The following is a 12,934-nucleotide window of genomic DNA, read 5'->3' as shown; positions in this document are numbered from 1 at the left end:
GTGCTCTAGAATCCGGCTCCCGGCTGTCTTGCTGGTCATAGCTAGTGAGTCTCTGCTTCGCTTGCTAGTATTCCTCGTACTTATTCAGATGCGGCCTTGTCGTCAGTCTTATTTACACTCTCATACGAATGCGTACAATGCACATCACATCCTATCGCGCTCCTGCAGGGACCACATCCATCATTCGCGCATCCTTCTCATCGCCGTTTCGAAACGCCCTGCAACACTATGCACAGCATTGTGCCATCCCCTCGATTATTTATTCCCAGTGACCTCAGCGTCTATACGCACTTGCACGCCCACTTGCAGGTGCGCAGTGCTCTGATACTTCCTATGCCTTCTTGGCTAATTATCTGCTTGTCTCAGCCTCTGTATGTTTCACACCCTTCGCTTACGAAAATCACGGCATTTAGAGCGACTCGGAACAAACAACAAATTCTTGGAAAAGTTATATGGATGCTCCTGCTATTGTAACAAGCTAGCTCCAGCGGTCTAGGCATCGTCGTGGTCCTGCTCAACTGTAGGCGCACTGGGTTGATTAGCCACTTTATTATCATCGTCTGTAACATGCGCGCAATATACACACACTGTCACATATGATACTCGGCTTCCAGCCTGGTCGTACCTTTGCCTGCGTGTACAAGCCGTCATTCCACGTTCTGGCCTGCATAGCGTAAGGACGCACCGCACTGGCACGTCTGATCTCGGCTCGGGAGTGAAACTGGAAACGAGGGTGACGGCGATAAAGGTTCCAAAACTACAGTCATCACTCAAATTGAGGTTGTCCCCGGTCAGCTCACATGTGGCTCAGCTGTGCGCACTGGCAACTCAGTGTCGCACAACACTACGTTGACAGCGCCGCGACGGCCACCGGCGTTTGCCGCGGACGACCGCATCTAAGATCATAAAGTTAGTGGACTGGCCTATCACTCTCACTCTCACTACTATACCGATTCACTTCGACAAAAGCGCTATAATATGGTATTCTGCACCACTTCACAAATGTCTTAATTATTACCCACTGCTCTGGGCAAACGGAACCACATCCTCGCTGCCGATGAATGACTCACGAACATTGACGACGCACCTTTCAACTTGAGATTCAGCTTCAGAATCTGGGCTCATCGCAGTTGCTCATCTGACAAGACGTCCAGTAATTATTGTTACACTAAATGTCTGAAATGGACGGGCGCGGCAAGTTCAAGCACACGATGGACGGTGGTGATGACCGCGAATTCCCGCAGGTATCGCAGCAACAAGACACATGCGGACCACGAAGAACTACGCAAAGGAGCTCCTGTGTGCAAGTAAGGATATGGGGTACAGAAGAGCACGGACGGAGCATAATGGACCAAACATGGCGAGTACTTCAATTGGCTCCCCATCTCTGAGCGCAGATCGTGGCAATGCATGCGCTCTCCTCGTCTGAGGAGAAACTATACTATTCGACATACCGGGTGAAGGACACTTTTGTGCAAATGTTGCCGAGTCCTTGCATAATCTGCACTCTGGTAAACCGGCTGCTGTTACTATGGGCTCAACTTTCCTGACGGGCGGGGCGTGGGACTTCGGTGGTCCCTTGGGGCGCTTTGTCGCCCCAGTTGGTGCAAATTAGCGCTTGCTTCTGGGTGTGGACGATGACGCGGATGGAGTAGGGTACTTGCGGGTGTCCTTGGAGTAGACTCATAGCGGGTTTCGTTGTCGGGGAACTGGGTGTAACTTGTGCTCTGCGTGCCACAGACTGGACTCGCGTTCGCTCGCTACGCCGCGCGGCGTCCTATGCGATCGGTGCACATGAGCCCCAATGCCGTTGTGGGCTTGATTATTTTGCAAATATGTTTGCGCTAAATGCAATTGGATATGTTAGACGTACGGATGTGTTCGATCGCACTGTCAATGCTGGACCGGCCGGCGGTGGAACCGCCACGCAAAGTTGAAGTCTATACTCTTTGCATATGCAGGAATCATGGACTGAGATAATGGGACGGATTTCAGACTCCTGATCAAACGAGAGACACCAGGGACTTACATCGTGCTTTGGGTGAACTTCGAACAAAGGAGGATGCATCCTGGCCTCGGGGTCTATGTCGAAGAGCATGTCATTCACTTGAGTGTGAACGGGCTGGCTTGCTGCGCGAGATTTGGATCCTCCGGGTACCATTCTATTTGTGTTGTTGATGGGTGGTATGTGTGGCTGAATACAGACACATGACATTGTCAGTGCTCTGTAGAGAATGAACGGCAAATGCAGGTCTACGCACATCCTGGGACGCTAGAGACAATCATTGAGTTAAGAGAAGACAAGATCAAGGGCTGGTTTATACTAGCACGTGGTGAGTCCTCGGCACCTTTCCCGATTACTCGTCCTTTGTTCTGAGAATGTACGTCCACATAGCGTGCGTGTATGTATTCCCTACTCAAGCGAAGATATGGATCCTAGGGATAAGTATATAATGCAAGCATTGTCGATGCTGTTGGTTGTTGGCTTGATAATCAGCAAATGATAATGGAGGGAGTTGATCGAACAATGCACCCTGATAGGCCTCAATATGTCTTTGTTCTTCTCGCGTCGATTATGGAATTTGCTGATGGGTTGCCCTGGCCCAGGAGATGCACATCGCGCGACCTGGTATATTTACTCATTACCCTGTTCTGCGCCAGAGCCAATGTCACATTGGTAATTCACAGGATAGTGTCTTCAAGCCGATGTCCAAGCTTTCGGCCTTTCGGATGCAGCATTCGGATGTTGGCCGCGGAGCCGCTTCGAGCCGCTCTTTTGAGCTCTCGGGCGAAGGTGTGCTTCTGAGCTCTCGGACGAAGGTACGCTTCTGATTGAGCCTGCTCCATTAGTTGAGATTGTCGTTGGAACTGACACTGTCCGCCTTCCTAGGCTTCGATGTGACAATACTTGCACCCTGAAGTGAGCGTTGTGCCCGAGCGCATGCACATTACGCAATAAATCGGTAAATTGAAGCCTGCCGTGGTCGTTTTGAAATATTTGGGCCAATGCAATCACGTGAAGTGCCATGGTCATGCGTAGGCTGATAGCAAGTTGAACTTTCCGTGGCTGTTCGCAACCCTCCTGTTTCTTTCATCACACCTTATCGCGGACTTGATTCGCTACTTACTCCCGGTGACAGCCTCCGCGACACAACTTCCACAGATAGACATGTTTACAATTCCTATGAGGCAAGGCATGCCTGCAGCAGGGAATCATATCGCGGAACCTGCAGTCATTATCGTTGACGGTTACACTGGACTACTCCCACCCGCGCCTGCTTGGGACACATGCAAATCGGTTGTGGCTGATGTCGAAATGCACAGTCAGGTCGAGGTCTCATCGTTCACGCAAGAAGTGACGGTGGGCATATGCGTCGCTGATGGCGCACCAATGGACGTGGATATTGTAGTCGCACCTCAAATTGCAGATGGCGTGTGCACCGAGGAAGACAGCAACATGCTCCAGGAAGAAGACGAAGCAGTTGAGATGAAGCTCGACGGCATTGCCCACGAATTGGCGCCACACACTCTCATCACCCCTCGCCTCATGTTTCCGCATTTGGGCTATACAGGCCTTTTATTTCCGGAAAATATCCACCCACAGCTAAGTCCGCCACTCCTTGCCGATCCCATAAATAATTTGCAGCCGTTGCCACCGCAACCTCCGTCAATATCCGCCGTCAACTCCTTCCACGCTGCGGTGCCCATTGGCACAGTGGCTGAGCTAGCATTCAGCGTGCATCCGTACTCAGCGATCCATACGAGCTCCGAAAGAGACCATTGGAACCCTGGCGGCTTATGCGATGCTCCATTAGCCACTGCGAATCAGGGAGAAGTAAAATTTGCCAATGCGTGTACATCATATACAGGTACGTGCACGCGGATTACTGTTCTATCTGTGGCATTTGTTTATACCTAGTATCCGCAGATGCCTTCTGTAGGAGGACGAGGAACGGAAGAGTAGATTGGGGCGGCATCATGAATGCAAACATGACGTCGATCAAGATCTACCGCAAAACATATTCTGCTCTCATGGGCGCATATCTGGACGACGACACTTGCAAACAGATACGCGCCAGGGGTACGACCGCGCATAATGCGCGGGAGGAAATGCGTAAACGACGGAAGAGAATCTTGCCGAATTGCGCCTTGAATCCCGAAGGGAGCTCTAGATCCAGGACGCGTTTTGCTCAAAAGCTGCAGTCAGCTGTGTACGCGCGTATGCCTCTGTTTCCTCTTCCCCTACTGACAGGTGCGGGCAGGAGCGCCAAGGCTCAGAGGCACAAAAGGACGAACAAGATGGTCAAGCACCGTACAGGCGATGACCTGGCTGAGCTTTGTCTCATGCTAATGCGGTTGTCATTGATGACCTCGTTCGACGCGCTACTGTGAACGGATAAGACAGTGGCGTCAAGCTCCCGTCCTCAGGCGCCCACGGACCCAGCTGACGGCATTCTTTGCCTGATCCTTGTATCAGACGCCATGGCAGATACAATACTGCACGGGAGGATGACCCACCGTCTCTAGTAGACTCCGCTACGGCAAATCTCCTCAACCTCTACGGCGTCGTTACCGCGGTCATCTCATCCGCCTACCCCCGACCTCTCATTGGCTTCATCCATCAATGTGAGCTAAGTGATAGAATCTTCCTATCGGCTTCCTCGGCTCGTCATTTGAGCTACATATCGAGTTTGTCTCGCTTGCTCCTTTTGTGCGTGGCCTTGCTTCGAAAACACCTCTTCCTCTGATTCTGACCTAATGTTTGCTGCAGCCATTTCTTGGATTGATCCCCGGTGTACTCACTCGTTACCAAAATTTCCCTTCAAACTGTGACGACATATTCATTCTCCCGGCATCGACTCGGTTTCCTCGGTCCCAGGGACTCGGAACTCGCGGGAGGCATGTGAAGACGACCAACGGTTAAATGGTAGTCGTGTACTTGAGTTTAGATACGCGGATTCGCCCGTATCTGTATCCAGAAGTTCAGCAAATCTTGTGGTGCAAAGGGAATGAGACATCGACAGTTGGCTTTGACAGCCTTCACGGGATCTCAGTTTCTTGTGTTTGCTGGGATCTACTCACATCTATATATTGATCGCTGGATATAGACCTGTAACCATGCAGGTCTTCGCGTGTGATTTGGGGAGGGTGTAGCTGAGGCAGGATTGGTGGGCAGCCAATGTGGTACTGGCTTAGCATGACCTTATCTAGCGGATCATATGATGTTGGCAGGGTATTGGTGAGGACTGTCGAGGACCGAAGTTGGCCACGGACCTCGTAGATATAAAGTCGCACTCAACTATGCATTCTCCCCATGAAAATACCCCCATTCGAACGGTAAAGCCTAGATTGTTGGCCATAATCGTGGCCCGACAATGCGGAGTAAACTCGCTCGACATCAGGATATTGAGGCGTGAGTCGGTACGATTCCATTCTCACTACAACATCGCCTTCTATTTCTCCCTGCTTGATCTTGATCACCAGGTGGACGGGACGACTCGTGTAATAGATACTCGCCGCTCTTAGCATGTCCTTGTCTAGAGGATCTTCTCTCGTCCTCCGAGAAGTCGGGACGGCTGGTGCGAGGCGCCGCCGGCCACGTCAATATGAAGCCACAATCGTCTATCTGTCCTCCCCATGTCTATCAGGCAGCCCCTGGCCTGGACATCGCAACTCCGGTTACCAACATAGATATTGTGAGTATCACATGGGTTCATCCTTTGTAATGCACTTGCCGAAAAGCAACAGATGAGCACTCTACAACACATGCCTGGCGGGAGAGCATCTCTATCGACCCAGCGTTACTATTTGTTCCATCCGTCCGAGAATATACTCTCCACTGACACGGCATGGCATGGGGGCATGGACAACACTGTCGACCCAGGAGACCCAGCGTACTCCCTACTGGAATCATTAGGGCTACATTCGGTACCAATCCACGCAGACGATGTGTCACACGTGTCTGCTCCTGGTCTACACATTGTAGAGCAGGAAACAAACAACAATGCACAAATCATCCAGGATGAAGACCTTGAGCACATGCTTGACCTCGATCTCGAGAATGCTCGTGAAGAGCCTGACGACATCGATCATGACGGCACACCGCGCGACAGTGTTTCCGCCGCAATCACCAACCGACCCTCTGACCTGCGGCAGTCGCTCAACGTAATTCCCCCAGTTTCCCAGTCATGCGCACCACCTCCACTTCTGGTGCAGCGTGGAAAGGGAGGTCGCAGAGGTGAACTGTCCTCGCTGCTGCCCCCAAAAGCGGCACCATCCAGGACTCAGCCCACATGGGCTGCAAAAAAGCCCGCCCGCAATGCAATGCGGAGCTCCGATGACGTGCATGATGGCGACCGCGGAGCGACGACGTCACGCACCAGTAAGAAGATTCGACTCACTATGCCTCCTGCTCCGCTTGCTTAATTGCGGCAGGACCGCAGCATCTCTGTCCAGCAACTCGTGGATCCCGCAGCCTTCGAGTGCCCAAAATGCAAGAAGCCAGAGGCAGACTTCACGAAAAGGCCTCAATTCGAACGGCATATAAGGGGCTGCCTCCTGGGCAAATTGAACTCGTGCTGGGTATGCGCGGAGGAGAGAAAGATTGCCTTTGCTCGGACCGACGCTCTGCAGCGTCATTTCGAGGCGAAGCATCCATGGGCGCCGGTCCCGTCGCGGAAGGGTTGATGTTTCAGGCTTGTCTTGAATGCTACGTACGACACACGGCTGATTGTAGTAGATCTGCCTCGGTCGACGTTGAGCAAGTGGAGCACAGCTGAAGGAGTAATTTGTTCTTATGCTGGTGATCTCGAACCTCCGGGTTGTGTATAAACGCTACGATAACAATGTTTCGTGTCGCCGGGTAGCTTTGTGTGATGAAAGGACAAGATGATCAGGCGTGCCATCCGAGATGGTCCGAAGATGGACCGGCGCTTATGGGTGTACCATACCCGCGTCATCTGAATCACGTAATATTGCGCTGCGTCGTCGAACATACAGCAAAACCAATATTGATAGACCTCCCCTCGCAAAGTATACACTTCGGCAAAGTGGGGCAGAAGCTTGCGGCAGGAGTCGGCAGTGGTGCAGAGACGGCGACCGGCAGCCGATCAGGGGCGGGCTACTGAGTAGACGCTTGCTGTGATCCCTTCGTCTACCGACCATGGTCAGTAATCGACGATATATGGATCCTGCTCAGAAAGGATTCGTTGTATACATGTCTCGCTTTATGGGTAATGATCAGAAGCTACTGGTATTGCGTCACAGTAGAGTGCAGAACTCGTCGCTGTCTGCCATTGCTTGCGGAAGCAAGCGGGGTAGACCTCGACAAACGGACGAATATTGAGGCATTGGTGTGGATTACTTCATATGGCTGCCGCGAACAACCTCTGAGGAATCAGTGCACTTCACCCCAAGGTGCCGAGCGCCGTTATGCTCCATGCCGCCTATCTGTACTTTTTGCGAGGGAGGTCTATCAATATTGGTTTTGCTGTAATATGACTAATTTCATTACACTCATGTCGGGAAATTCACAACCCGGGAATCACTTTTACACATGTATGCCTAAGAAGATAGACAACTTGAGTGTACTCTCTCATACTGAAACGTACATAAAGCAGGGCGACAAACTTGGGAAAAGCATACTATACAACGCTAACATCAGCTGTGGCCGTTGCGAGCATGTGCAATTACCAGTAACAGTCAGCAGGCATCGGCATGTCCGGAAGGGGATTGAGTAGCAGCCTCTCACGCAGCTTCTGCCTCTCTTCTCCACGCACGTCCTTGAACATCGGGTAGTATTGCTTCCTGACATTGTACCATCGCCTTTTTTGCTCAGCGTCGTTGTATTCACCCAAATCGAACATTTTGAGGTTGGGAAGGATCTCTTCCAAGAACGCGGCAGCCTCGGACACGGGACCGTCAATGATTATCCACGAAACTTTGAGTCTGTCAATCTTGGGGAGCTGGGGCTGCGCCGGAGAGTTCGTTGTCGCGGGAGGACCTGTGTAACCGCTCGCCATGAATGGAATCTCCAATTTCTCTAGACGTGGGCAATGGGTGGCGAAGGACTGGAGAGATCGCCACGATGTCTGTACCTCGTCGGCCCCCCAAGGATATGATCTTGAGGTGAGACCCAAATCTTCAATTTGTGGCCATGCGACCGCCAATTGCTCCATAAGCGCGTCGTCATAGTCTACCGACCAGTTTCCACATAGATGTAGCCGTCTCAGTTGACGGAATGCGAGCAATGTGTGGAGATGATGTGGGCGGACAATACATTCACGGGCAAGAATGTCTTCCTGATCCTGACTGACTTCTGAAGAGTCCCCTAGCTCTATGTCGAGGTCCGTCACTTTCAATGGAGAGAGCCGCAGTTGAACGGAATTGAATAGGGTAGTAATTCCGGAGCCATCGCTGGATTCAAGTGAGTAGACAGAGATGGTCTCTGCTTGGGGAAACCCTGTGTGCTCCATGAACCTGAGAAGCGCGGTGGAATCTTCGGTGAAGATGTGCAGCTGGCGGAGCACGGGAAAATTAGCCTGAATGCTGGACTGCAAAGCTGCTCCTATCCAGTACTCGGCAGCGGAGGCAGTCAGAGCGAAATTCAACTCAGTGAGCGTGGTGGAGCCACCGAGATGGCATAGTGCGCTTTCAGTCAAAGGGATCTCGTTGCAGCATAGTCTTCTGAGCCTCGCCAAGCGATTTTTCAGTGAGGAAACCCACTCTGTAACAGGGAAAACGAGGTCGGATATATCGGGGGAGACCTTGATGTCTATCTCAGTGAGCTGAGGACAGTTGTTCCCAATCCTTGTCAGGAAATTCGTTAGAGACTGTTCTGAGACTTCGTCTTCGTCATCGTAAAGCATTGCGTCTACGACAACCTTTCTCAGCTGTGGGCCAATGCATAGGCAGGCATTGTCCCACGTAGTTTCAGCACGCTCGTCGTCATAATCTTGGCGACATATGTGCAAGGATCGGAATGACCAGTCCAGGGTGTGGATGGAGGGGAACAATGTAGGGGCTGGAAGTGACTTGACCAGGGCGTTCAGTGCGCGCGACGGGATCATATCGGTCTCGTATCGCAGCCATTGAGAATACTGTCTGCTGCCTCGACGGAATCCGATCTGCTTCACCAGCGGGGCATATTGCATGATTGCGGTGAAGTCGCTAGCATTGAGGCGTCGTTGTAAATCCTGTGTGGGTGGTAGATTCAGTACGCATCCCGCTTCCGAGAGAGACTGGCTACGCACATAGACTCTGATGGTTCCGTTCGACGGGAACGGTAAACTATGTTCTTTGAACCTCCACGCATCGGCCGGCAGTAGGCGGAATATGGGGATCATGTTTTCCAAGCACCGCCAGAGCACTTCAACTGCGATGGGGTAAAATGTTCTGCACGACCGTGCCAACACAGCGAGGGATGGGTAATCGTCGTCGTCGTGGACGTACTGACAGATCGCTAGGAAGATCTCCGCCACCGAGACCACTTGATGCATTGTATGCGTTGGATACGTCTCAACGATGAGATAGAGGATGAAAGTGTATATGTCGACAATGTGTTGAGCAAGTAAAGGCAAGGAAGAAGGAGGGTCAAGCGCTGGCAAGGCGTCGTGGCCGCAAGTGTGGTGGAGCCTTCTTCCCACGATGGATTGTGTTGTTGTGGCCCAAGCGCTTGGTCTTTTGCATCGTGACTTGTCTTATTGTTATTAATGATGCATTGCGGTCGGTATGCCAATGCAGCCACCCATTTTCGCCGACATCCCATAACCGCCAACACGATATATTGCGAGTATTGACGTGAGTATCTATGATGGCGCAACGCTTTAATATGCCTTCATGATATTCCTCGTAGAATGTTTTAACTTGATAATCCAAGAGTGTCAGCACAAGGTAATGCCGATACAGCCAAACAGGCCGATTCCTGCCACCTGTTCCGTTGCGGTGAGGAAGACCGCGGCATGCAACACATGCATTCACCTGAGCACGTACTCAATGGTTCGAATGACTCCGGAAGAGCATTGGGCTCACAGAGATGATGCGAAACCACAACACCAACATGCTGAGGTGTTCTGAGAAGCCGTATGTGTGGCGAAGGCACGTGTGAGTGACAAGGCCTCACAGCCATCCAATCGGTCCTAGGGAGAACAAAGGCGTATTCCGGCCTATTATGCACGCCTTGTTCGATCGGTAGCCAACGGTCCACTCCGTACCTGCGATCAATGTCTCTCAGTGCCAATGTTTGTATTTAGGGATCTGGAAGTCACTCGAAGAGCGGAAATTAAAGGATGGACAATGCACTCTGCAGTCGCAGTCAGAGTCCTATGTGAAAGTTTTCAGAACAAAGGATGAGGACTGTGCATGGGCGCCGAGGAGTCACCTTGGTATGCTACATAACCCCTGTCCAATCCCTCACCATCCTCACCAGTAGCCCGTTCATCTTGATTTCAGAGCATTAGCGTAGTCCCGCTCCTGACGTCCCAAGGTTGACGCCACTCAAGCTACGCGATTTTGAACTCAGAGAGGGGACACCCACTTAACAGTATCCACCATCGCGCCCTTCTTTCCGATCACACTTCGCAAACCTCGACATGCAACATTACTTCTCGTACAACCCGACACGAGTCGTCGAAGGAACCCCTTCCGCCTCCCCCCATCTTCCCGACCCAGCAGCCTCCATCGACATCTGCACGCCTCTCTTTCCTGAGGACACGATGTATTTCCAAACTGTTCGTGGACCATACACTCATCGTGGATTCTATTCGTTTATGAGTGGCTGCGAAGCCGTGGTACCCACAATGGTCGAGCATCAGGTGAGCAGACCGCATAGGTACAGGCTAGAAAGAGACTTACACACGCACCTTAGAACTTCTTGAACAACATGACTGTTCCAATGGAAACACTTCACGGGATGGACTCTGTAGAGATGTCCAACGACATATCAAGGATCAACATGGGTTCGTGGCCAGGCCCTTCGCGGGGTCATCCAAGAACAGACGTCGCAATCGCTGGAGAGCCTCTCGCCTTGGACTCAGATCCGTTCTCTCACATCGATTCATATATCCTTGAGCTGATGGCCAAGAATTCTGGGATAAGCTATGACGACGGGCTGTCGTCACACTCCACACTATCTGGCGTGTCAAGCGCACAGATGCCTGACCTACATATTGTAGGGCAGAACACCTATAACACCAAACACATCAACAGCATCAGCGAGGACGCCACAGAATCGGAGGGGCATGCTGGGGTATCTGTCCTCGCCGAATCATCCACGGGCCCCGCTTACTGGCTTGCACGGCCACGTGCACCCACGAAGGCAAAGAAGGAAAGGAAGGAACCACAACGTCCCCGCGCACCGGCAATCAAGGCAGCACGATCTCAAGTGATGTCGAAGGGGACGCTCCGATGCGAAATGTGTGATCGCGACAAAGACACAGGATCGGAAGACTACGCACACCAAGCGTCTTTGAACCGGCACATACGGACATCACATCTCGACCGGTCACGATGGCAGTGCACCTTGTGTGACAAGTCAATGGTCAGGAGCGACGCACTGGGCCGGCATCTCAAAAGGCAGCACCACATGCCCGAGGCGGACGCGAAAGCGGTCGTCGCACATGTTGCTGCTAGCAAGTATCTCACCGACTGATCGCTCACTTTTCCCGGGTAGTCGTGCTCTCTCCCTCTCGCCTTGCCCTTCGCATATCCTGTCTTCATATTGACGTAGTACTCTCCTGGTCGTATTTGTGATTGCCTTGTATTTATGATTCGACGCCTATATGATTATCGATGCATATGTGTTTTTTGATGATTGTATGAGATAGTGTGAGCTGCATGCTTACGGACTGCTTGTGCTCACAGCTGACTAGTCGTCTGCTTGTCTACCTGTGAAGACCTCGATGACGATCGATATACGACATTTTTGTCACGTACTTGCGTCGCTGACTACCATCATTCCTTGAGGCGTTACTAGGGTGGATGTGCGTCTAATCGTCAAGATGGGAGAGCAGCATAAGAATCGGCGTAGCGTGAGTCTGCGCAACGGTGAAGAATGTGATGAGCCGTCGGCATTTGCCGTGGTCCTATCTCATACGGCGAGCGCACTTACGTCATGATTCGCTGCTGGTCCCTAGACAACGCGAACATAGCCTTCGACTTACAGGTCGATCTTCTACAGCTGGGGTCCCATCTACGAGCTCGCTGTATATCTGTTATCAGCCTTACTTCGAATCTGTCGCACCATTTTGGATATGCCTGAACAAACTCCCGACTCCCACGGACATACTCTTCCCTCCTTTCCTTCCTTCCTTCCTGTACGTACTATCTTCGGTCACACCGGACGATGATGTATTGGTATCAAGAATGCGAACCCACTGTCCAGCTTTGGATCGATCTTAGGCTCTGTTCAACCCACTCCTCCTGGCTAGCTAACGAAAGTATAAAAAGCGCTACAGAAAAAGAAAAAGAAAACGCAACATGTTGCAAATTGGATGTCTCGGTTTTGGGTCGTCTGGTCTCGTTTCTGACTCTGCCTCTATCGTCTTTGGGAATACATCCATCACTGCTGTACAATCTACCTCGGATCGGCCGCATCTCTGGCTCTGACTACGATCCGGCTCACTGATGCATTGACACTGGCCCCGTTCCCTCGGTTGGTCTTGGAATCAACAACGCTCGACTTTTAGGACTGGTCAAACACTCATGTATGGTTCGTTCTCACTACTACTCATCACGCATTGCTGGTATTTGAAGTACATCAAGTTCAGCGCGCTGATGACAATCCCCATGCCCGTCCTCGCGAATATAAGTCACTGGCCATCTTTCGTATTGTCTCAGGAATTCAATCTTCCGCATACTTTGTGGCTGTCGCATCATGCAAGATATCTGTCGATGGATCTTGGGCGTGAACTGTCTTATTCCACCAGTCTGACCAGAG

At 51.6% G+C, this 12,934-nt stretch overlaps 4 protein-coding genes across 4 annotated transcripts; 3 read left to right on the top strand and 1 right to left on the bottom strand.

Annotated features, from left to right (window-relative positions):
* Positions 1-3,196: 3,196 nt before the first annotated feature.
* POSPLADRAFT_1138870 (hypothetical protein) lies at positions 3,197-4,392 on the top strand (the record flags this gene model as incomplete). Its single annotated transcript, XM_024484957.1, has 3 exons — positions 3,197-3,869; positions 3,929-4,219; positions 4,253-4,392. The coding sequence occupies 3 exons, from the start codon at positions 3,197-3,199 to the stop codon at positions 4,390-4,392; spliced, it is 1,104 nt and encodes a 367-aa protein (XP_024340023.1).
* A 909-nt stretch (positions 4,393-5,301) lies between these two features.
* POSPLADRAFT_1139373 (hypothetical protein) lies at positions 5,302-6,687 on the top strand (the record flags this gene model as incomplete). The annotated part of the gene is made up of 4 exons (XM_024485027.1): positions 5,302-5,413; positions 5,542-5,696; positions 5,800-6,165; positions 6,436-6,687. 4 exons carry the CDS (start codon positions 5,302-5,304, stop codon positions 6,685-6,687), a joined length of 885 nt encoding a protein of 294 aa, XP_024340022.1.
* A 672-nt stretch (positions 6,688-7,359) lies between these two features.
* Positions 7,360-9,497, bottom strand: POSPLADRAFT_1139742 (hypothetical protein; the record flags this gene model as incomplete). Its single annotated transcript, XM_024485080.1, has 4 exons — positions 7,360-7,449; positions 7,611-7,643; positions 7,779-9,194; positions 9,252-9,497. The coding sequence occupies 4 exons, from the start codon at positions 9,495-9,497 to the stop codon at positions 7,360-7,362; spliced, it is 1,785 nt and encodes a 594-aa protein (XP_024340021.1).
* Positions 9,498-10,589: 1,092 nt separating this feature from the next.
* POSPLADRAFT_1139943 (hypothetical protein) lies at positions 10,590-11,647 on the top strand (the record flags this gene model as incomplete). Its single annotated transcript, XM_024485104.1, has 2 exons — positions 10,590-10,811; positions 10,865-11,647. The coding sequence occupies 2 exons, from the start codon at positions 10,590-10,592 to the stop codon at positions 11,645-11,647; spliced, it is 1,005 nt and encodes a 334-aa protein (XP_024340020.1).
* Positions 11,648-12,934: the final 1,287 nt, after the last annotated feature.

The sequence above is a fragment of the Postia placenta genome (genome assembly GCF_002117355.1).
Source record: "Postia placenta MAD-698-R-SB12 unplaced genomic scaffold POSPLAscaffold_5, whole genome shotgun sequence".
Taxonomy (NCBI): Eukaryota; Fungi; Basidiomycota; class Agaricomycetes; order Polyporales; family Adustoporiaceae; genus Rhodonia; species Rhodonia placenta.
Note: the sequence above shows the minus strand (reverse complement) of the source record. Positions and strands in the feature narration are given on the sequence as shown.